Source organism: Numenius arquata, chromosome Z, assembly GCF_964106895.1.
Source record: "Numenius arquata chromosome Z, bNumArq3.hap1.1, whole genome shotgun sequence".
Taxonomy (NCBI): domain Eukaryota; kingdom Metazoa; phylum Chordata; class Aves; order Charadriiformes; family Scolopacidae; genus Numenius; species Numenius arquata.
The window spans coordinates 69,172,808-69,197,860 of record NC_133616.1 but is presented as its reverse complement, the minus strand read 5'-3'; the positions used below and the strand labels follow the sequence as shown (position 1 = coordinate 69,197,860).

At 40.0% G+C, this 25,053-nt stretch overlaps 1 protein-coding gene across 5 annotated transcripts in view; it reads left to right on the top strand.

Moving 5' to 3' along the window:
- Window positions 1-4,230: 4,230 nt before the first annotated feature.
- DMXL1 (Dmx like 1) overlaps window positions 4,231-25,053 on the top strand; it is an 84,042-nt gene continuing 63,219 nt past the window's right edge. For all 5 annotated transcript variants that reach the window (XM_074166325.1, XM_074166326.1, XM_074166324.1 and 2 more), the window contains exons 1-5: window positions 4,231-4,317; window positions 16,967-17,092; window positions 22,769-22,835; window positions 24,127-24,131; window positions 24,837-24,915. In XM_074166325.1, the coding sequence (XP_074022426.1) occupies window positions 4,231-4,317; window positions 16,967-17,092; window positions 22,769-22,835; window positions 24,127-24,131; window positions 24,837-24,915 (364 nt within the window). The remainder of the gene's footprint in view (window positions 4,318-16,966; window positions 17,093-22,768; window positions 22,836-24,126; window positions 24,132-24,836; window positions 24,916-25,053) is intronic.

Here is a 25,053-nt window from a genome sequence, read left to right as displayed (position 1 = left end):
ATGTTTATTGTACAGAAAGAGCACAACGTATGTCATTGTACTTGTGCAAGTGAAATAATTTACAAATATACATCAATTTTCTACTGCATTACACTGAAAAATATTGTTAATATAGATTTGCTTTGCAGAAGGGCAATTTTGAATTTAGAAGAGACTTGTGGGACTATAATTTAAAACTCTCATTTGGACTTTCCTCAGACATTATTACAGAAATACAAGCAAGATTTACTAATGAAAAATGTGTATGTATATACTTGATATTGCTATTTGGAGCATTCAAAGGCCTTGTTATTGAAAAAGTAATGCTTTGGTCAATAACCGAAAAGCAGTAAATCAGTCACTTCCAAGCCCTTCTATGCATGCAAAAATGCTGAAATTCTTGGAGACTTTCAGAACAGCCATAGTCACTTTATGTTAAAATATTGGGAAGTGATAGTCTTTCTTGTCTTCTCCTATTCTGATATTGAGAATATTTTCTATAGTGCCCCTTTAAAAAGCCAAAGGCAAGGACTGAGTGAGCATGTTCAGCAGCAGTTATGAATGACAGGAGTCAGCAGCTTGTGAGAAGAATTACAGGTCCTGAAAGACTCAAAGAAAGAAGATTTACTGATGTTAGGGGGCAAAACAATGGGAAGGAGCTTGTGGCATTGTTTTGTAATCCCGCAGGGCAAACTCAGTGCCTTTTCTGTTCTTTAGTGAAAGGTGAAACAAAGGGCTTTTGGGAAAAGCTGTTTACTGAGAAAATGAGAAAAATATGCAAAATGAACAAAAAGCACAGGAAACAATTTTGTGGTGGTTATTAGCTTTCTGAGATTTCTTTTAACCTTCCAATAACTGTCAAGTTTTGAAATTCTGAGCACAACCAATGTGTTTTTGTCAAAAAGGCAATGTATAAATATACTTTGAATTGTATTGAATCATTTTAAGCTTTTTTTTTAAATGCCTGCAGTATGAAATTGCACAGGCCAGACTTGAAATGTGTCAGTGTCCAACAGTGCATTCACTTTGATATTATAATAAAATGTACAGTACCTTATTTTTCTGTAGCTGAATTCACAGATGTTGCAAGAGAAGTGAGAAGGGGCACCAAAGAGATGGACATGTGCCTAGGTCCCATTTCTGGTGGCTGCCCTTGCTATCCCCCAGGCTGAGAAGTGGAAGAGGCCCAGCAGGAGCGTCAGGAATTGGCAGCAAGCAGCAAGAGCCCCTGCACTACAGCTCACTGCTGACAGCAGATGTGGGAAGGGGAAGGTAGTGCCCCCTCCCCATGGGGATGGGAGCCGGGATATGGACGGCTGTGCCTGGCATGTCATTACATAGGCTCTCAATCCATCCACAGAGGAGAGGATAAAGGGTAATGTCCTTTCTGTTACGAAGTGAGCCAAACATATTAATCTGAATAGTCACAATTTAGTTAGGAAGAAAATGAGAAGTTCCATATTTTCTTATCATATCAGCAGGTTAGGGTGTGTCAGTTGTAAACATACCATATTGTGTTGTAATTAGATATAGATTAAAAAAGCAGTTATCAGTAAAACTCTTCCTTTCATTCTTTTACTTGGTGTCCTGAGTTTTCCCTTCTTCCTGAATTCTTCACTGTCCTCAGACTGGTGCCTGGGATTGCTGCCTACTGTTACCCTGCTATCACGTCACACTGCAAATCCTGTGTGCTTTACACCTGTGGAGTCAATAAGGCCTGAAGAACCAGTATGGTTCTGCAGGATCTCCGACCATTTCTATCCAGCGTATTCCAGAGCAGCCCTTGTGGGAAGAAGTATCAGCTGGCTGTAACCAAAGCAGTGGCAGTTCACAGTCTGAACCCAGTAGATTTGCTGAAAATCACAAATAAGGGCCTCTTACTGTTTTCAGTTATAATTCAATTTCTTGCTTAGAACCTAATGAAAATAATTTCTGTTAACTTAAAAATCCATTAAAGTTGTTTTAAAAGGTTCTGCAGCTGGCAGAAGGATAAGATCACTTATCAGTGATCAGCACTCCTGGCATGGGTAAGATCATGATTCATCGATAGGATAATTTGGTAAGTTTTTTAATAATTTACAAAAGAAAAGCGATTAAGGTGATAGCAGTTTATAACCAGCATGAGAAAAAACAGGGCTCTTTGAAGGAATGTCTATATACACACAGTGCCAAATCTGATGGATTTTTCTCACATCAGAAAGGCTTTAGAAAATAGGAGAAATCTTTCTTGCATTTACATGAATTATTGCAGCAACCAGTGTTATGGTGAGATGCTTTTCAGCCTGCTTTTCAAAGGATGCAAGGCTTATATTTACTAATAACGTGTGAGACACCATGCCCAAAAGGGTATGAGGTTGACCTTGCTTACACAAGCAGCACAGGATGAAAAGGCATTGCCATGTACAGATACAAAGCGTCACTTTATAAATATTGTGGGATGTGATGCACAAAGTTATGCCTATACATCATGAAAATATTTTGATTTTGTATTATTTCTTGGAACAGCTAGTGGGCAGAAAGAGGCTCTAATATTTGATACCAGGATAATGTAGCTGTAACGAGGAAAATTGATGTGCGAGCTGTAATTTACAAAGGAAAAAACAAGTAATGCTGAAGTTTCTATGAGAAATTGATGGAATACTAAAACCTAGTTACAGTGGAAAGAAATATTAATAAAAAGTCATACAGTGCTTTCAGTGTAGCACAGAGAATGGCCATGCTTTCTCGTAATTGGGAGACACCTCAATCTTTCAGTCCATTTTGAAGTGAGGAGCTACTTAAGTGGTGAGGTGCCCTGGTGGGACAGATCTGAAGATCCTTCTGTAATCTGAACCTGCAGGTTACGCTCCCATCTCATGGGGCCAAACTGGCCTCCACTAATCCCGCTCTTAAATGGCATGTAAAGCATTATCCATCCCAGATAGTTCCTGTTTTCTTTTTTATCATGTTATGAGGAAGGTGAAAAAACAGTTGCCTACAGCTAACCTGGTGTCCCAGGAAAACGTCTTCTTTGTTTCCCAAGTCTCAGGGAACTGTGTCTGCCATCGCCAGATGCTCCCCCTTGCAATGGCCTATGGAACGGCTGTGGCCGACTTCACTGCTTGTGAAATTATGTGGGCCAGAAGGGGCTGCACTTGGGGCTTGCCTTGGGTTACCAACCCCCGTGTCCCCCCCAGCGAAGCAGGAGGCCCCAGTGGCAGGCTGGACAAGTGTGGAGTCCCCCTCCTGGGTCAGCTGTTGTCCGAAGAGTCAGATCCCTCACCCAAAGCGCAATAGTCCATCTCACACACCTGCACGAGACACTGATTATTTATTTTGGAGCTGGCCGCAAGGCTGGGTGCTCAGTGGTTTCCACAGATCAAGCACACCCATCAGAACTCTCCCCGCGATTTTTATACACATTTTACAACATCATTATAATATCAGTACCTCCTATATATATTTCAATCGTAATTTACATACAATTACACCATCAAGTTATAGCTACCACGCATGCTCAAGGTAAGGGTCTTCACCTGTGCAAGGGTCTTCTTGACCGATGCGCATGATTTTTAGTATTATAATGTAGTTCAGCATAGGACACTAAGAATTTTCACTTTTCCTGCCAAGTTGGCTAAACAACTTCCCAAAATGTGCACCGTCCCCATGGTCCTTATGCTCAATGTGCCTCTTTGAGAATGATACAATACTTGCCTCCCTTGATTAGAAGTTCTTTTCATTAACCCACGCCTGATAAATTCAAGGATAGAATCCCCTTTACCCGTGAGAATAGCCATAAGGCCTTTCAACACTAGTTACTAATAACATTTCAGGGGTATGCTGTGGTAACGAGCCACACCAACCCCCTTTGCCACCGGGCCGAGGCCGCCTTTCTCAAGGCTATTTCCACAAGAGAGTGAAATTCACCATTTGAAAACCCACCGCCCGCCGCGCTGACCCTCAGGGCCTCGGGAGGGCCCGGCCGCCAGGAGGAAGAAGCCGCCGCAGCCCTGCTCTCGCGAGAGTTGGCACGATGCGGCTGCTGGGCGGCCGGCGGAGGCCGACCGTAGGGGGGCGCTCCGCCTCCGCTCCGCGCTCCGCCCCTCCTCGCCCCGCCCCGCCCCCGCCCGCCCCGCCCCGCCAGCCCCGGCCCGGCACCGCCCCGCCCCGCAGTATGTGCCGGCGCCGCCGCCGCCGCCTCCTCTGCCGCCGGCGGGACGAGGGGCGGCCGAGCGGCAGGGGCCGGCGGCGCCACTCGACCACCCCCTCGTCATGAACCTGCACCAGGTGCTGACGGGGGCCGTGAACCCCGGGGACAACTGCTTCTCTGTGGGGAGCCTGCACGACCACCCTTTCACGGTGAGTCCTCTGGGCCGCTGGGCCCCTGCGCCAGGCTTCCCGGCGCCTAAAGCGGTTGCGTCAGGCGCGGCGGCGGCCGCCGGCTCTTGGAGCGGGGCCGGTGGCGGCCCTGCCCGGCGCCGAGGGAGGGCTTCTCCGAAAGGCCTGCGGCGTACCTGCCCGCGGCCTGCCCGGGGTGTGTGTGTGCAGAACCTTCCCGGGGCGGCGGCGCTTCCCGAGCCCCGAGGTGCGGGGGGCCGGGTCGGGGCGGTGCGGTGCGGGCAGCGTTCCTAGTGGACGGAAGGGACCCGGGGGGCGAGTGCGGTGGCCGGCGGAGGCAGGCGGGCAAGCGCCGCTGGCAGCGGGGTTGGTTTGCCCAACGCAGGAATATGGTGGCTTTGGTAAAAGATTACATAAACGTCAGGCGGGACGTGCGGCTGTCTGTGGAAGGGACCTTCAGCACTCGCCTTCGGTCAGATATGTAATTAAAATCCTTACTGGTCATCGTTGAAGACGATCTTGAAATACCGTGCCTTAGCGTTAAGATTTTAAACTTGTTTTTGACCTCCCTGTCGATGTTTATACTTCGAGTGGAGGAAAAACATTTGCAGTATTTAGTAAAGGCTAAAGACTTTTATTAGTGTTTGTTTTCCTCCTTTTCACTTTTGTTTTGCAAACATTCCTCTGTGATCCTGTCTGTCCTTCCCACTTTCCCTCCAAAATGTACCCTTACTGCCTTCCGTTTTGGGCTGAAGAGGAATAAAGTAAGACACAGGAAAGTTCCTCTGTGCACGACGTTTGAATATTTTTAACCTTACCTTTTCTGGCTGCCCCTAGTGTCAGCATGGTGTGGTTTTGAGTTTGATAGGGGAATGGTAGCTAGAAATGCAAGAATTAAGAAACTTACTTTCTTCTGTCCCCTCTGGTGTACGCACTTAAATTCAGCTGGCTATTCACAGCTACCCTCAGTGCTGGAAGGGTGAGGTACAGTCACTGTTCAGAGTTAAGGACCATAAAGGTGCTTCCCCAGAGCTAGGCTGGCTTTGTAAAGTCTGTTTATCTGCAGTCTTGTTCAGTGATGTCCTTGCTTACAAAAAAAAAAAATGCTGAAAATAAGTTAATTTTGGAAGACTTCTTAAACAGCAGCAACTGGGACTTCAAGTTCCAACTGTGCCAAACTTCCTGATTTTGCCTGTCCAGAAATGTTGAAGACTCGGTAGTGATGGAAAACCATTTGGTAAGAGACAAGGAGGTTTCTTTTACAGAGAAATGCTAGTAAGCTTTCAAAGTATGTTCTCATAAGTTTCCCATTTTGATATCATTCTTTTTTGAGGGAAATAGTTTGAGCTCTCTGCTTGTTGTGGCCTAACTTATCAAAAGTTTTAGAGCTCCCCAATGGATGAGAAGAGCAAGAATTTTGCTTTGGGAAGAAAGAAATGATTGGGAAGTGCAGTTTTCAGTAACTGTTTTATATGGTCTCTTATTTGCAAGAGCTATTTTGACATAAATACTGTAACAATGTTTCCTATGGACTCATTCATCTTGCTTTTCCCCAGAAGGTTATTAATGGATTTCTTTTCCTCAGATTTAAAACTGCTAAGAGAAATATCCTCAACTGCTTCAGCTTTTGCTTAGTTGTTGGGTTTGTGGGGGGTTTTTGGTGGTGTTGTTGTTTTTGTTTCGTTGGTTTTTTTTTTGTTGTTGTTTTTTTTTTCTGTTAGTCATTATACAGTGCTTTGTTAAGTTCACAAGATAGCTTCACTTCTTAAACCTTCCAAGCAGATTTCTTCCCTTTTGGAAAGAAATGGTGGACTTAACCTGCAGAAAATCCAACAAGAAAAATGGACAGTTGTTTTTGGATATCTGAAATCATGATATTAGCATTAATAAGTATAAATACTGTTGACTGATATTTTAGAAATGGGAAGAAAACATGTCTCAACAAACTTCTATGTTTCCAGTTTTCATGGCTAAGAACTTCTATATAGGAGTTGACATTTCAGGGTTATGTACTGTGCGGGTGGGATGAGTTACCTTTGTCTGACAAGAGAACTTGGTCTGTAATATCTTGATTATTTTGGATATGGCGTTGTTCAGAACATTGTCTGATATGCTGTTACTGAATACTTCCAGTGAAAAGTTTTAAAATATTACAGTTCTAAGGTAAAAATAACAGATTCTTCTGCTAAACTCTGAAATATTGGAAGTGAAACTAGTTGAAAAGTGCCTGTACCCACTGAATTGTATGCACCTTTTTCAATATGTACAGTTCTGTTTTCAGGTGGTATTTGAGATAGCTGTCCTAATCGCATGCACGTTAGTTGTTCAGGCCTTCTTTTTCTAGGATGTGAAGTGGAGCATGAGCTTCCTTGGAGAGAACACTGATAAAGAGTTTTTGGCACGTCTCTTATTTATATATAGAAAAAGACTCATAAGCATCGAGCTATCATAAGAAGCATGCCTGTTGTTTATCCACTGAGAGCAGGCAGTAATAATGTGTGGTACAGTAAATGAATGAGAATCAGATGTCGGAATTCCAGCTGTTTACTCTCATTGTGCTTCTACTGAAATCTAATTCTTTTTCATGTACTTGTCCACGATAGGATGTATCTTTTACTTTCTTTTGTTGTTTTCAGATCTGAAATATTTAGTAAAAAATTATTTGTTTAATGAATTCATGGAGGTCATCACATAGGATACTGCTGTACTAGTTAGTACTGAAGTTGTATTTTAAGTTATTGGGTAACCAGCATTGATACCATTTTTGTGATTGGTTGGCTTTTTTGCATTTTTGCTTATTCAGTTCTACTTCTGTAATATTTTTCTCCTTTTGTTTTTTCCCAAGTATCAGAAGAGGGGAAAAAAAAAAATATCACTGTGAGCAATAGCACCATTACAAGCACAAGTCCCAAGACTGGTAATGGAAGTCATAAAAGAGCAGTTGTTTGTAGGGGTAAAAATTTTGGGAGAGAAAGATAAATTGTATGGTTTGTTTCAATGCAACCAGAATCTTTTCTGGACATGTTTCCTCTCTGGGTGTGATTAAGCTCAGCCTGGACTTGAGACTTGCTCTGTATGATTGACAAAACTGTGAACTTTAGATGTTAAGTTGAAAAGCACTTGGAAAATGTATTTTTTCGATCAGTTTGGTCAAGATCACACTGCATTTTCTGAAGATGCTGGATGGTGATATATAAGGTTTCCAGCTTTGTAAAAATTTTTGATATAATTTTACAAAGCTAGAAATCTTTGTTTAATAAATAAAAGTAGATTCTGTGGCTCAATAAAATTGTTACTTATCTGTCTAGAAAATACTTAATATTTGTATTTAGAACTCTATGCGTATCTCTAGTCAAGAAAATGAACTGACTTCATAAGAGTCACATGAGAAGTTATACTGTTTACTCTTGCTTCTTGATTGTGATTTAGAAAAGGAAAGGAAACCTTTTTGATACTCTTCCTCCCCTCCCCCCGCCCCCCCCCGCCATGTTCCGGTTAACCTATTCTGAGCTTAAGAAATGAATTGGTTTTTTAACTGAATTAATCTTAAGGGAAAAAAAAAAAAAAGGATAAGACCGCTTCATACTTCAATGAAAAGTGTAGTTTCAGTGAGACTTGATTTGAAGTACATAGCAAGTCAATTTGCCACTTAAGGAAGTATATTAGTTAAGTACTTTTGATAGATTAGAAGGTTGGCTTGTTTTTTCCAAGGATGGTAAAAGAATATTTCTTAAATTTAATTAATCTTCTTAATGAACGATTTTATTTCTTTTTAAATAAGATGTTTAAATGTAGTTCTTAGACTACAATAAGTTCTGATATAATAATGGAGGTGGGGAGAGACCATGCTAAAAAGACTAGTACCAATTTATATCTGCACGGGTCAGATTTTTTTTTTTAATAGAGTAATTCAGCAAGGTACTATGTGGTTCATGGTGACTGTTCTTTTTTATTTTGACCATTCTGTGCAAAGGAGAAAAATACAGGTATTATTGTAGCATCACCCAGTTAATAGATTTATTTGCCTTTATTTTTTATCTTTGCTTTTCAAAAGAATGACCTTTGTTGTCTGCTTTTCTTAGAAGAGGAACCAATGAGGAGGGAGGAAAAAATAAGAGAAGTAATACACAAGGAAATATTCCTCTCCCACTTGTGCCTATTTGTGTTGCACATAAGCAGTGTTTAGCCCTTGCAGACTGAGAATGTATTACATTTATGTGCTCAATTTTAATAAATGTGGATTTTTCCATCTTTTTGGTAGTATGTTTTGGTTCCTGGTCTACAACGCTTTTTTAAATTGGGAAATGAATCCTCCCTAAGGTATAATGGTTGTAAAGGTCATAAAGATACCTATTGTAAACTTCCCGTTTCAAACATACTATAGAAATATCATTCAGCTATTATAGAATTCCAATAAAATCCTCTTAATCGGTGAATTTGGTTGTGAGGCCTGGCATCCTGACCTTTGGGACTTGCTTTGTTTCGTTCGCAAGGGACATAAGAACGTGTCAGTGATAAAAATGGCCTCGATGATTACCTTGGATGCAGTAACTGAATCAGTTGCAAAACAAAAGAAGCAAAAGATGGTGTGGGTTGTTGAACTGGTAAGTTTTCAGCATAGCTGTAGTGGGGAGAGAAGATTTCCAAATAAGTTACTATGAACTGTTAAGTGTGGTCCCTTGGTCTGCTTCAGCTGGGTGGTTCTATATGACCTTGTGCTCAGCACTGAGTTCTGGATTATCTTCCTAGTCTGTACGTTCATCCAGTATATTTGCATGTGTTACATATATAAGACTTTATAAATGCATATGTGTGCACACACATAGTACTGCATTCACCTGTGGATAATAGCTGGCATTTATGGTGGGTGTGCTTGTGCCCTTTGTGTAAGAGATGTAGGTTAAATAAAGTTTGTGTGACATAATTTGACAGTCCCTAGCTAGCTGTAGTAGAAACTATAGCAAAAACCTTGTATGGCAGTACATAGAAGAAATGTATAAGGAGGGTTGAGTATAAAGGGAAATAATCACTTTAGAGGTGCTATGCTATGTAAGAGGTCAAGTTCATTTGTTTTTCTTCTCTTGAGAGTAGAGTCTGATTTGCCTGTACCATTCTCTGTTTTTAAGAGCTGTATATATCAGGCTTTCAGTTTAGAAAGAAATTGGAGTAGTTCATATTGGAATAGGTCAATTGTCTATACTACTTTCTGTTAAAACTAAAATGCTTTTAAAGCACTGTTATTGTCAAAATATCTGTTAGTCTTGTCCAAAGAAATATAATTTTAGAAGTAAAAGCTGAAATCTGATTAAAAGAATGGGTGGAAATTGTGTGAAAACCCAGTACTACATACAAAGTCATGTTTATTTTCACAGGTCTGAAACATCTTTCACTTCCTAATTTCAGGCTTGTTTTGCTGTGTCAACAGCTAGTGAAAACCATGTTCATGCAGCTTGAACTAGTTCTATCTTGTTTATTTGTGTAACAGAAGAACAAAGCATTGTTTAATAAACATTCCAAGAACATGATAATGTCAACATTATCTGCTTGTCCCATTGTGCAAAGACAACTTTCTTGTAAATATTCTAGGACATTCTTAAGGTGAAAGGCTTTTATGGCTTGCCAAAATCAGATTTAGAGGCTTTGCTTGCTTTAAAATGGCATCTTGGGTTTTTTTTTCAAAAAATATATATTTAGGAATTCTTTCCTAGTTGAAATGTACAACAGCATTTTGTGCCCCTTCTCCTGCGCTCCCTCTATCCTCCCCTGGCAAGGGCAATGTGATGTAGACAAGAGTGTAGGTACAAAAAATGCTTATGCTCTGAAAGTGGTTCTTGCCCTACACATTATAGAACACTTGAATTACCTTTTTTTTTTTTTTTTCTGTAGTTTCCATAGCTCATAAAAATACAATCAGTAGCTTCTGTCAAATGAAAATGGGTGACGTGAGCTATTGTGGACAAGTCTGGCAGTAAAAAGTAAAGTTGAGTGGTAGACAGAATTCATTTTTGTTGTATCTGAGAACAGATCTGAATCTGTTGTATCTGTTAGGGTATAGAAAGCATCCCTTAATCCTGAGTACTGACTTCCATTTACTATGCTAAAATACCTCATACAATTTTCTGAGATTAAAACAATGCAAATGTAAAATTAGTCCAGGACTTAGTTTTGTGCTCGTTTTAGAGAAATGTATCGATAGGGTACTCCTGCTTAGAAACCTCATTCAGAACAGGAGTCTGGGTTTCAGTGTGTATGAGGAAGTGACTTCTGAGCACAAAGACAGTCTAATGGATGAGTTGCAATGAGGACAGTAAAGAACCAAAGGAAGGACACCTTAGGAGGTGGGGAACACTAAAGCTTCCCTCCTAAAGTGTCTGGTAAGTATAAAGTGTAATGAGACTGGGATGGTAGGCAACAGTAGAAAAGGGGGAGCCTGTTGCAGTTTCATTTGCCAGACACCTTCGGTACCTTCTATTCAGTCATGTTTGTTTCTCTGAAATATATAGCTTCCTTCCCCTCTGCATCCCATGCCTTTTATCTTTGACATTGTGGTTCTCCTGCAGACAAACATTGACTAAACATCAAAAATAACTTCCAAGTCATCATCCTTCTGCTTGGCTGTAGTTATATTTGGAAGCTCTTTGAAAATGCTTTTTCTTCCCCTTCCTACCTCTTTGGGGACAGATCAGCTCTACAGGCTTATGAGCTGGTCAGTGGTTCTGCAGCTTATTGGGGATTGGGAAGTCAATGTGACTAAGTATGATCTAATGTTCTAATCCATCTGAATAGACTGATGTCAGAAGTGATTTTTTTTTCCCCAAATGTCAATTTTTTTTTCAGGTAATGTGGGAATTACCAGAATGAAAGGATGAAATGACTGTATTTTTCTTCCAAGAATAAGATTTTAAAAGGGCATTTCTCTCACCCCCACCCTGGTCTGGATACCTACGAGTGCACTTACAAGTGTTGGAACTGGGAACCGCTAGGATGAGAAGATGTGCCCCAGCTCTTCTTCAGAAATTTCATCCTGATTTAATGAAACTTTTTTTTTTTTAAACACACAGCACATGAAGTTGGGCAAGAAATTATTAAACATAAAATAATAGCCATGTTTAAACATAGCAAAAGGTAGAAGGAGCTATAGCTCTTGGACAAGAATTCATATTGATAAAGGGAATGTTTTCAGGAAACAAGAAGTCTAGTATGTTTGCATACCTCTTTGAGCTACTGCTGTCCAGCACGGCCCGAGGTAGCAGGCGATAGCCTGAGTTCTGATACTATTTTAAATCCTTGTTCCTGATACATTGATGAATATACCACCTCCTAAAGACTCCTATGTGTAATGTTGAATAGTTACTTTAGAGTTCTTCCAGTGCAAAATGCCAAGTGTACTCAGGATTCAAGACTGAAGAAGGACATGGACCTGTTGGAGAGGGTGCAGAGGAGGGCCATGAAGATGACCAGAGCGCTGGAGCACCTCTCCTTTGAAGATGGGCTGAGAGAGTTGGGGTTGTTCAGCCCAGAGAAGAGAAGGCTCGGGGGAGACCTTGTAGTGGTCTTCCAGTGTCTGAAGGGGGCCTACAAAAAAAGCTGGAGAGGGACTTTTTACAAGGCCATGTAGTGATAGGACAACAGGTAATGGCTTCAAACTAGAAGAGGGTAGATTTAGATTAGATATCAGGGAGAAATTTTTCACTTTGAGGGTGGTGAGGCTTGCCCAGAGAAGTTGTAAATGCTCCATCCATGGAAATGTTTAAGGCCAGGCTGGATGGGGCTTTGAGCAACCTGGTCTGGTGGGAGATGTCCCTGCCGGGGTGGGGGGTTGGAACTAGATGTTCTTTAAGGTCCTTTCCAACTCTAATGATTCTAAGATTTATTTTTTTTTTTAGCGTGTTAAAACTGAACGAGTTCTTGATCCCATTAAAATGGTTAGTTTAGGAACTTCAGGATCGCTGTTAATGGTGTGTGTTACTGGTAATGCCAGTTGTTGCTCACCATGGTAAAAATATTATAGTGTTGTGACACTACATGATCTCAGGCTTGCCTGTGAAGCTAGAAATGGGGAGAACCAGATGGGAGAAATCTAGTCTAGTAAGTTTATGAAGTGAGGATGAGGCTTAGAGGGGCATACAGAAGAGCAGGTGAGCTTTTCAGTCTTGTAAAGACATATCCCAATAAAGCTTGGGGACTTCAACCTACCCGATATCTGCTGGAAATATAACACAGCAGAGAGCAGGCAGTCTAGGAGGTTCCTTGAGTGTATGGAAGATAACTTCCTGACACAAATGGTAGGAGAGCCTACCAGGGGAGGTGCCTTGCTAGACCTACTTTTCACAAACAAAGAAGGCATAGTGGGAGATGTGGAGGTCGGAGGCCGTCTTGGTCTTAGCAATCATGAAATCGTCAAGTTTTCAATTCTGAGTGAGGTAAGGAAGGGGGTTAGCAAAACCTCCACCTTGGACTTCTGGAGGATGGACTTTAGCCTGTTTAGAACCCTGGTTGGGAGGGTCCCTTGGGAGATAATCCTGTGGGGCAAAGGGGTCCGGGAAGGCTGGACACTCTTCAAGAAGGAAATCGTAAAGGCCCAGGAGTAGGCTGTCCCCATGAGGTGCAAGATTAAAGGGTGGGGAAAATGGCCTGCCTGGTTGAACAAAGAGCTTTTGATGGGACTTAGGGGGGGAAAAAGGAAGGTTTACCACCTTTGGAAGAAGGGACAGGCAACTCAGGAAGAGTACAGAGATCTTGTTAGGTTATACAGAGGAAAAATTAGGAAGGCAGAAGCCCAGCTGGAACTCAACCTGGCCATTAATATAAGGGACAACAAAAAAAGTTTTTATAAATACGTCAACAAAAAGAGAGTCAGGGAGAATCTCCATCCCTTACTGGATGTGGGGGGAAACATTGCGACCAAGAATGAGGAGAAGGCTGAGATACTTAATGCCGCCTTTACCTTTGTCTTCAATAGTTGGACCAGCTACCCCCAGGGTGTTCAGCCTCCTGGGCTGGAAGATAAGGATGGAGAGCAGAAGAACCCCCCTGTAATCCAGGAGGAAGTAGTTAATGATTTGCTTATGCACCTGGACACACATAAGTCCATGGGGCCGGGTGGGATTCACCCAAGGGTACTCGGAGAGCTGGCGGGAGAGCTCACCAAGCCTCTCTCCATTATCTATCAACAATCTTGGTCAACAGGAGAGGTACCAGATGACTGGAGGGTGGCCAATGTGATGCCCATCTACAAGAAGGGCCGGAAGGATGATCCGGGAAACTATAGGCCTGTCAGTCTGACCTTGGTACCAGGAAAGATCATGGAGAGGATCATCTTGAGTGAGCTCTCACGGCAAGTGCAGGGCAGCCGAGGGCTCAGGGCCAGCCAGCATGGGTTTATGAAAGGGAGGTCCTGCTTAACCAACTTGATCTCTTTCTATGACCGTGTGACCCGCCTTCTCGATGCGGGGAAGGCTGTGGACATTGTCTACCTGGACTTTGGTAAGGCCTCTGACACCGTCCCCCACAGCGTTCTCCTGGAGAAGCTGGTGAATCATGGTATAGACAAGTGTACTCTTCACTGGGTAAAGACCTGGCTGGATGGCCGTGCCCAGAGAGCTGTGATTAATGGAGTGAAATCCAGTTGGTGTCCGGTCACCAGTGGTGTCCCTCAGGGCTCAGTTTTGGGGCCAGTCTTGTTTAATATCTTTATTGATGATCTGGATAAGGGGATTGAGTGCACCCTCAGTAAGTTTGCGGATGACACCAAACTAGGTGGGAGTGTTGATCTGCTTGAGGGTCGGCAGGCTCTACAGGGGGACCTGGACAGGTTGGATCAACGGGCCAAGGCCAATGTGATGAGGTTTAATAAAGCCAAGTGCTGGGTCCTGCATTTCGGTCACAACAACCCCAGGCAACACTACAGGCTTGGGGAAGAGTGGCTGGAAAGCTGCCCAGCAGAAAAGGACCTGGGGCTGTTGGTGGACAGCCAGCTTAACATGAGCCAGCAGTGTGCCCAGGTGGCCAAGAAGGCCAACAGCATCCTGGCCTGTATCAGGAATAGCGTGGCCAGCAGGAGTGGGGAAGTGATCGTGCCTCTGTACTCAGCCCTGGTGAGGCCTCACCTCGAGTACTGTGTTCAGTTCTGGGCCCCTCACTAGAAGAAGGACATTGAGCTGCTGGAGCGTGTCCAGAGGAGAGCCACCAAGCTGGTGAGGGGTCTGGAGAACAAGTCCTATGAGGAGAGGCTGAGGGAACTGGGTGTGTTTAGTGTGGAGAAGAGGAGGCTGAGGGGAGACCTCATTGCCCTCTACAACTACCTGAAAGGAGGTTGTAGAGAGGTGGGTGTTGGTCTCTTCTCCCAAGGGAATAAAGACAGGACCAGAGGAAATGGTCTGAAGTTGCATCGGGGAGGTTTAGATTAGATATTAGGAAGAATTACTTTACTGAGAGAGTGGTCAGGCACTGGAACAGCCTGCCCAGGGAGGTGGTGGAGTCGCCATCCCTGGAGGTATTTAAGGGACGTGTAGACGTGGCACTTCAGGGCATGCTCTAGTGCCCGAGATTGTTGGTTTGTGTCTGTTTGTGGGTGGGGTGGTGTGTGGTTGTGGGTGTTTGGTTTGGTTTTGGTGTTTGGTGTTCTGGGATTTTTTTGGGTTTTTTTTTTTTGGTTTTGGTGGTGTTTTGGTTTGGGTTTTTTTTGTTTGTTTTGTTGTTGGTTGGACTTGATGATCTCAAAGGTCCCATCCAACCAAAAATATTCTGTGATTCTGTGAAAGCCATACTCTCTTTTTAAATTAAGCTTCCCACCCCCCTTTAAAATTGCCTCCATACGGAATACTAAATTCAACAAAATGGCTTTGAGAAAAATTGTCTATACGGTACTTCTGAATAACCTTTGCCCAGTGGACTAGGGACTTAATCAGTGAGTCACCAGGTGAGATGGTTTTTAACTAATGAAAAATATGTTGTGTGAAGAACAGGTCCAAAGTTCATACCATTTTGATATCCAAATAATCACTTTTAACATTTGAACAAAAAGTAGGACTCCGTCTCCTCTTTTGGAATGAGTTTTAAATGAGGCTTTACAGCCTGCAGTTTAGTACATCAATCTGTAATAAATGCTGCTTTTTTGACAGGAGGAATTACACTACTTAAAACCTCTTCTTGAAGTTGAAGAGGGGACAGGACAGGAAGCTGAAAAACCTGGCCAATGAATGATCATAAATAAATACATGGTTATATTTAGAATGCAGAAGCATTCTAGGCAGAATTTTCAATTGTCAGGTTATCTTAAGGGTGGCTGGTGGTCTGCTGACTGGAAAGTAATAACTGAATATTGGCTGAGAAGGGTGATCTCAGCCCTCTGGGTAAGGTTGTTTTGTGAAATATTACCAAACCCTTTGTGGGGAAAATTGTCTTTTGACTGAGATCTCCATATTTTTTTTTTATTTATTTATTTTAAAGTATGTAATGGTATGATAGTTAAGGTCAGGCTTGGCTAAAAGTACTCTTTCACATGAAACACCTGAAAACATGATATTCAGATTTCAAATTTGTAAAGCTAACATTCACTATTTCTGCTTTTTTTTTTTTCAACTCAAGTGTTTTTAGTTAATATAGGAGAAATTAGTAGGGCTGGTTGTAAGGCATGATCATTTCTGTCAGTATACAGAGGTCTTCCATCTGCAGTTTTTGTGAGACTGTTCTGCTCTGGAATCTTTTGGCCAACTAAAATGGCATTTTTGGCCCTTTTAGCATTCTCTTGCTCTCTGACAGAATACTATTTTTTTTCTCTTAATTTTGTTGCTGGCTTTCTGACTTTAACATTTTAATGGATGTGCATTCCTTATTCTAGGACTTTCATCCTTGAATGCTATATTCTTAGGCTTATTGGATGATTCTGCTCACTATTGTTTCCACATGTTTCTGCAATGTTTAATCTTTGTCTCCATTTTAATCTGTGCTCAGTTTCTAATAAAACTTGCATAAAGATAAGAAATTTTGACTCGGACATTGCAGTACTCAATCACCTGGCTTTGTGAATGTGTTAGATATATCAAATTACTTAGTGAAAATATAGATTTAAGAAAGACTGAAATTAATCCATGGAGTGTAAGTGACAGGAGACTTCACCAGTCTGAAAGCACAGCTTAACTTATCTATAACTAAGCTTCATTCTGTTAACCTCTTGAATTTTTCCTTTACTAAATTCCCTAGTAAATGCTTTGTACCATTTTAGCTCCTCTGTTCTGTTCCCCATTTTCAAAGATTTATTTTTAAATGCCTCTGTCTTCGGTCTAGGAAAAATACTACTTTCTCCTCCTTTGCGTGAATTTTTTCTTCATTATTTTTGCTTTCTCTTAGATGTTTTCATAACTCCATCTTTTTTGCCTCTTCTGTCTTGAATCACTGTTTGCTTGTTACACAAGTGTTGTAATGCACTTCAAAGCATGGAGGGACAGTAATTTGCCACTTCTGTTGCTTGGTTTAAAATGTTGACGTCTGTTTCATCTCTGCAAATACCTCTATATTTCTGTCTATAGTGTTCTACTTGGATAGGGCGCGTGAGCTATGCTGTGTTATACTTAACCAAGATGCCGAAAATAGCCAAAGCTTTACTTAATTCTTATTTCTTTTTTGTTTTTTTTTTTTGTTTGTTTGTTTGTTTGTTTGGTTTTTTTAGGCATATGCATCAGGATGTGATATTGTGGTATTGGGGACTGACTTTGAAAGATTACAGATAATTCCTGGAGCAAAACATGGAAACATTCAGGTGGGATGTGTGGACTGTTCGATGCAACAGGGGAAGGTAAGTAGAACAGTATTTCTAATAGTGTTCTGGCACTGTCACGTTAAGCACCTTCTCAAGAGTGTGGATACTTGCAAGTTAAAGCAAATACAGAGGAGTGAATACTAAAATGGCCAATTGCTTCATGTCTTTATTTGTGGAAAGCAGCACAGTGAATGTGAAATAGTAACCATAGATAGGAGGTTGTAGAAGATATGTAGAGCTGCACAGGAAGCTATAGATGTGCACAGGGCTGCATAGACAAGATAGCAAGAATTTGACTAAAGTGTGTAAGGTGGAAGCAAAGGTAATTTATTCACTACTTCACACTACTGGCTGTGTCACTGACATGCTTTCAGATTTTAGTGGCTGGCACCGGAGGAGTACTTCCACAAAACTCACTTTCAGGTCGTCCAGAAAAATGGTATCCCTTTCAAGCAATTCATAAAGGCTTAAAATTGCTCTGGGACAGGGTTTTGCTTTCTAGAATTCTCAGCTTTTCTTTTTGTTAGGTAGATAAACTGGATCAGAAGTGTTGTGTTTTAGACACTACTAGGTTCCAAGTCCTTTTTACAGAGGTCTGTCTTAATTATTCTGTCACAGTAAAAAAAATAACCAGGTAACTCTCCATTGGGATGTCACAGTGTGATTAAGCTATTCACAGACACAGTAGGAAATGTGTCTGGGTACAAATTGGCTCAGCTGAGGGTTTGGTTTTTTCACTTTGTTGCTTTAGGCCTGTCCTAGTGAGGAGATAATGTGAGCCTTCTGCACATCAGTACAAGCCTTATGAGCTGATGAGAGCTTTAGTTAGATTCTGGTGTCCATCTTGAGACAAGACCTCTGCATGGAAACCAGTTCATATTTACACATGAAGTCTATGATAGTGATCCCCAGCCACTTTTCATTCCTGCTTTTTAATCTTTGAGAGGTGAACACTTGCAACGGTAGTGAAGGAGCATAAATGAAAATGAGGAAATGTTCCCTCTTTGGTACCTTGTAGCCATAAAGACTGCATGTGTTTCTCCATTGGTTGCTGTTAACTAGAAAGTTTTTTTGAGTTCACTGGCTGTATATTAATAAATGGTGAAATACACATGCAGATCACATATCACAGTTAATCTTAGAAATTTTTTCTGCAAATTTGTAAGGTCATCTTGACTGCACACTAGCAGTTCTGTATGCGTTTAAGTGACAAACTGTCCTTGAATTGTAAATTAACACAGATGAATATATCAAATGATCAAGCTTAGATCAAGCTTTAGAATTTTTTCATTTCGTAAGTGGACCTATGTGGTCATTTTGATTTTGAGAGTTGGTATTGTTTGCTATTAGCAATTAGAGTAGACATATTTGCAGAGTGCTGAAATACTAAGCAGTGAATGGCTAGGAATCTACTTATTGACTGGATTGATCAATACATTTCTACTTTGCTGTTGCAAGGATGGAATTTCTTCTTACAGCTTCTTCATCAGTATTGACACACAGATTTCTCTTCAGTTTAAGTCCATATTCTTTGTTGTTTAAAATCTGTGGGAAGAAGCAAAGTGCAAATAATTTAGCTATTCAGGCTGCAATTTTGAACCTTTTTAGACAGCATCCAGTTATATAGTTTATTAATTGTGCACCTTTTTAATTTTTTATTTTACAGAGAATTGCTGTCAAGTATTTTCTCCATAATAGCTGGCCTTTATTGTCTTTGCAGGATCTCTGTCTTTCTCCCTTTGGATGACAGAATTGGTTTGTAAAAGATTCATTTGCTTGTTAAGAAAGTAATGAGTTGAATTTTTTCTCCATCCTTGCCCCCTAAATCTAATTGTGGTTTATTAGGAAGCTAGTGCCTTGTGAAGCTATTTTAAAGTAACAGCAGCTTAGAAGTTGCGGTATGACCCCTCTCCCTTGGCTATGAAGGGTAGGGGGAACAAGGCACCATCTTTTCTTTTCCTAGTCTAGTTTTGGATAAACTTAATTCTCCATCTCCAAAAATGAGGGGGAAGAAAATAGACAAGAATTCTTAATCATCCCAAGAAAGCATGTACATACATGTTTATATATACATGTGTCTGTATGTGTATGTATCTAAGCTTTTTTAAAAAGGACTAGTTTCACAAGCAGGAGAATTTAGTCTTAGGCAACTGAATCCAGTTACTTGCCTCTGATTGTAGGCAACTTGGTAATCAACAATTTATTTGTAAGTGGGTACAGTACTTGGTCTTCTCCCACACGATGCTAGCTACAAGCCTTTTTCCACCCCCTCTAGTGAACATAAGAATTTAGACCAAAACTTTTAATGATAACCTGACAAAATTTTGTTTTCATGGTTTGGCTTGTACAAATATCTGACAAGGTACAAGAAGGTGGTCCTAGCTTCAGATCATTTGAAATGTTCAATCAAAGTTGTTTGCATCGTGGCTGGTGACTGCAGTCTTACAATGTATATGAAGTCTTTTCTTTATGGAACAAACTGTTTTACTGATGTCAAAGAAAATATAGGTACTAATTAAAAATTTAATTTAGTTTACATGCTAAGAGATTACCTATAGAAAATCGGTAAATAAAACCAGTAAGTCTGTTAAATAAGGTATTTTTTAAGTAGGGCTTTTTTTCGTAGGTAGAACTACTAATTATTTTGAGTATGAGAGCTCAGTTTTGAATCCAGGGTTTATAATTTCACAAACTATACTAGGGTAGGATCTTTTTCTTTGTTTTTTTAGTAGGCAGTCTGTGGGTTTGTTTCAAAGGAGTTGTGATTTTTTTTTTTTTATTTTAATTTTCTTTTTCTGCTGTTTGGTAGTGAGTGATAATGTAACTTAGTAGGAGTTACAGACCTTTTGATGAATGAGAATATGCAATATGTAGGCATGCTGGAAAAAACCATAAGTGTATCAAGAAACTATTTGGATTATACTAAAACTCTATATAATGAGTACCTGATTCTGCTACTTTAGACAAAATGGTGACAGTGGACAAAGTTGTCACCCAAGGACTGATGCTATATTCTTAATGGCAGTGCAAGAAGAGTCTTAGAATGGTTTGGGCTGGAAGGGACCTTTAAAGATGATCTAGTCAACCCCCTCCTACACGCACCCCCCCGTCGTGGGCAGGGACATCTGTCACTTGATCACATTGCTCAAAACCCCATCCAACCTGACCTTGAATGTTTCCAGGGATGGGCTATCTACAACCTCTCTGGACAACCTATTGTAGTTTCTCACCATCCTCATTGTAAAAAAAAAAAAAAAATTCTTCCTTATGTCCAATCTAAATCTACTATCTTTTAGTTGAAAGCCATAATCCCTTGTCCTATTGGTAAAAGCCCTGGTAAAAAGTCTTTCTCCAACTTTCATGTATGTCCCCTTTAAGTATTGGAAGGCTGCAGTGAGGTCTTCCCGGAGCCTTCTCTTCTCCAGGCTGAACAACCCTAACTCTCTCAGCCTGTCCTCATAGGAGAGGTGCTGCACCCTCTGATCATTTTTGTGACCCTCCTCTGGACCCGCTCTGACAGGTCCATGTCTTTTTTTTTTTTTTTTTTGTATTGAGGGCTGCAGAGCTGGACGCAGTACTCCAGGTGGGGTCTCATGAGAGTGGAGTAGAGGGGGAGAATCACCTCCCTTGCCCTGGTGTCCACTATGCTTCTGCTGCAGCCCAGGATGTGATTTCTTTCTGGGCTGCAAGTACACTTTGCTATCTCATGTCCAGCTTCTCATCCACTACTGTCTCTAAATCCTTTTCCTCAGGAATGCTCTCAATCCATACATTCACCTAGTGTATATTGATACTAGAGATTGCCCAAGATGTATGACCTTGCACTTGTCCTTGTTGAACTTCATGTGGTTCACATAGGACTATTTCTCAAGCCTGCCAAGGTCCCTCTGGGTGACATCCCTTCCCTCTAGCAAATGAGCTGCACCACTCATCTCTGTTATCTGCAGGCTTGCTGAGGGTGCACTTACTGCCTATCATCAGGAACGACTGTAACCTCTCTCTTGTAACTCAGTAAGGTTTTTCTGCATATCTTATTTCTAACAACAGGAATCTGGACTACAATAGATATTTGGTTGATGACTGGGTGTTTATTGTGGTATTGTCTTCAGCACAAATTTGCCTTATTCTTTTTTGGTGGCGTGCCAAGTGAGAGCTAGCCAGAGTGGCTGTATCATTGTGGAAGCCTGTGGAGACTTTCAGTGGGTAGCAGTTGCTCTGGACACTGTTAGTCTAGCTGTGTAGCATCTTGTCATGCTAATATTAATTTGTCTTAAAAACCCACTAAACAATAAAAAAATGGAAGAACTTTCCACAGTTGGAAAAATGGAGAAAAGAAAAATCTGATGATGATTTTATATAAAACTTCTTGCTGTTGGGGTGTGGAAAGGAATTATGATAATAAAAGAATGAGGTAGTTAAAGAGAATTAGAGGGCAAATAGTAGTTTGAGATGTAAGGAAAAAGTTTCTTCAGGCGTTTTGCAACTGTGACAAAATTATTCCTGGCATTTTTGGGTCAGGCTGATGTTTGGGTTGTTTGTGTTATAGAAATTTATTTATCTGTTTTTTTTTAATGCAGAGGGTTTCTCTTGAAGGTACAAATCTATGGATTTTAGGATCTGTATGGACCTGTACAGATCATGTACATCTGTAATTAACAGATCTGTAAATAACATTAACACCTTAGGTATGACAGTGCTTTTTTTTTTTTTTTTCCTAAAAGTTGTGACTGATACTGGAAACAAAATGTATTGTGTAAAGTGACTGAGTTTAATGTTGTTAAGAGAGACCTGTGGATGCTTTCTGAGCCAGAATTTCACAGAAATAGGAAATTGACTATTACAGCGTAACAGAACTGTAGATGTGCTCCTTATAACATCAAGCATCACTTCAGAATGAGGGATGTCCATTATGCATGACCTGTGCAAACCCCTTCAGTTTTGTAAATTTGTAATTCAGAGTAGTTTTAGGCAACGTTGCCATGTGATGACTCAGGCTCTCTGCCCTGGGGTCTTTAACATACATTTGGCTTGGTTTGGCTCTTCTTAGCACATTTTTTAAGCTTGCTTTTATGGAGATATCTTGAGATAAAACACACTTAATTTTCTCTTAATGCAAGTTTAGGGTGCCTGATACCACTGATGGTATAAGTCTTTGAAATACGAATTAAAGATGACCATACTGCAACTTTTTTTGAATTTAATGTTAACATTTAGTCATTCTTCTGTTCTGCAATTCTCTGCATTGGGTGTTTAGGTTGTATAGCTTGTGTCTTCTGAATTTACTTTTATAATGTAGCATGTTCTTATGCCAGGGAAGTCCACAAAAGTACCCTGGACTAATATTGTTTCTATTTCTGAGAATGTGAACTCAGCAGACTCCTTTGAATGTTTACCTAATTTAATGTGAAAAGTATTGATTATAGATCTGATTAAAAAAAAATAAAAATACCCATGTCCACCTTTACTCTCCGTAGTTCAGCAGGACTAAAGTATAAATAAAGAATTGTATTTTTTTGTTATCGTCAACACTTGCTTCATGATTTCTGCTAGATGTTGTTTTTCTGTAATTGAAGGGGAATATGGATGTGGGCTTCAAATTTATCTACAAGGAGGGTTAAAAGTAAAACCTAAAACTTGGATTTTTTTCTTGTTTGTTCTATAACTTGTTTCCTCTGTGTGTGTTAATATACTTATAAATATAAATTGCTTTAGATTGCAGCTTCTTATGGAAATGTGATTTGTATCTTTGAGCCAGTTAACCTCTTGAAGCCAAACAGCAGTCATCATAATGTAAGTAATTAATCACTTCTTAATTCATTTACTCAGTTATAAAGCCTGACTGACTTTTCTGGTTTGCTTTAAAGTCGAGGATTTCTTTGATGTCTTCTTTTAAAGCTGGAATAAAATTGAGAGATAAGATGGTCCCTGGGAAGTGAAAATGCTAGGAGCAGGGCAGAGACCTGTTATTTGAAATAGTTTTAAAAGAAATGGGTTTTACTATAATGCTTCATATTACTGATTCATCTAACTTTAAAATTCATAACTGAAATATTCCAGAACCCAACAAGACATGCATGCCACTGTTCTCCAAAGAGTATAGCCATTAAATAGGAATTCCTTTTTCAACTGTCCTGTGTAGCCTTTATGTCCTGCTGTGTTTTACAATATTTATTTTAACTTTGGTTTATGAGACTGTATGCTGTTGGTCAAATCTGTAATAGCTTCAAAAAGTCTATGGCCATTTCGGAATATCTGACTGAATGCTTATACTTCAGTGTTATAATGATGAATAGAAACAATACTTATTCTCTTGATAGCGTGGTTTAGTTTCGTTGACAGTGAATTAGCAGCCAGAATCTTAACTTCTGGCTAATAACATGCTTTAGAGCAAGTTATTCAACCGTACCTCTTAATGAAGAGGATTATTCTTATCATTAGAAGCATTAGACTCTAATTAAAGTCAGTATGACGATATGAGGTCTTTGACAGCAATTGCTCAAGGAGCTTCTGTCTCCCTCTTCGGGGGTTTGATCTCTTAATTTGTATCAGTAATTTGTTTATATGGCCATATAGTGGATAACCTTCTTTATACCAACCAGCTCAGTCATATGGTTCCTGGTGTACCTGTAAACCAGTGATATTCTATATATTAATGAAATCACTGATATTGAAAAAAATAATATATATATATATAATGTTTTATACCACTGGAAAGCAGTAGAATAAAATAACGGTAAAATGTGACTTCCTATGCTCATATGAACTTACTGGAAGTGCTGCTCACTTTTTTAATCATTGGAGCCATTGAATCCATCCTGAATATGTTTCCGTGTTGGTAAACACTACACTTAACTTGAAACTTCGAAGTTAGTGTAGTAACTGTAAGCAATAGAGGAAGCACTCTCCAACTCTCCACTCATGATTTTGCTTTCAAATATTTGCAATTAAAGAAATATCGATATTTCATTCTTGCAATTAAGAAAAAAAAGAAAACAAACAGCTCCAGAAATACTTGATTTAGGTACTTACCTGCAGGTACTTCTGACTGTTTTCTACCAAACCTATGAAAGATTTAGTTGTTATATTTTAACTTTCACGTCTATTGAGTGGTAGATAATTACTTTAAAAATGTCATTGTGAATTAAGAAAAAAAACCTGCTGGTTCTTAATATTGTTTCCAGTAATGATTTTGGTTTCTTTTATAATTCAAAGCATAAAAGCTTTGCATCTTATTATGTGAATAGACCAGATCTATATTTTGTGAATGTAATCCTCAGATTGCTCCAGTGAATGAAGTAATGATGCAAAATCTGAAGATAGTTCACTGTCCTGTAGTACACTAAAAACAAAAAAAGCGGGAAAGTGTTTTGTATGTTATCTTGACCTTATTGGAATTCTTTAATTTGACAATACTACTAATAGCAAACACCAGGTGCATTTAATATATTTAATTTTTGAGATCTTTTTTTTTTCCCCAAAATAAAATTGGACTTCCCTTTAAAAAAAAAATCAAGATTCTGATGATTATTTTATGCACTGAATTTCTTCAGGCTATATTTTTAAAATAAGAAGTTAGAAACTTCTATTTGTATGGTCAGATTAATGGAAAGCTATTTTGTTTAAAAAGCTGAATTAATTCATTTTTGTTAGATAAGCAGTAATGTATTTGTAAACATATCCTTCACAAAAGTTGGAGAGTGCAGTGAAGATGTACTATTTCTATCATAAAAGGGGAAGGAAGCATTTTAATGCTAATGTTTGTGAATACTTAAAATTTCAGACGTTACATTATCAGTGGCAGAAGAATGCTCAAATCTTACTGGAAGCCATAGCACATAATCTAACATGGGATCCCGCAGGTAAGAATAGAATAAAAGAAATGCCTAACTGTTTGAAACTGCAACTAATTTTTTTACTTGAATTTCACTGGTTTGGAGGGACAAGGAAAATATTTTTGTTCTGTCCTAGCATGGTAAAGAACGCCAAAGTGGATTTGT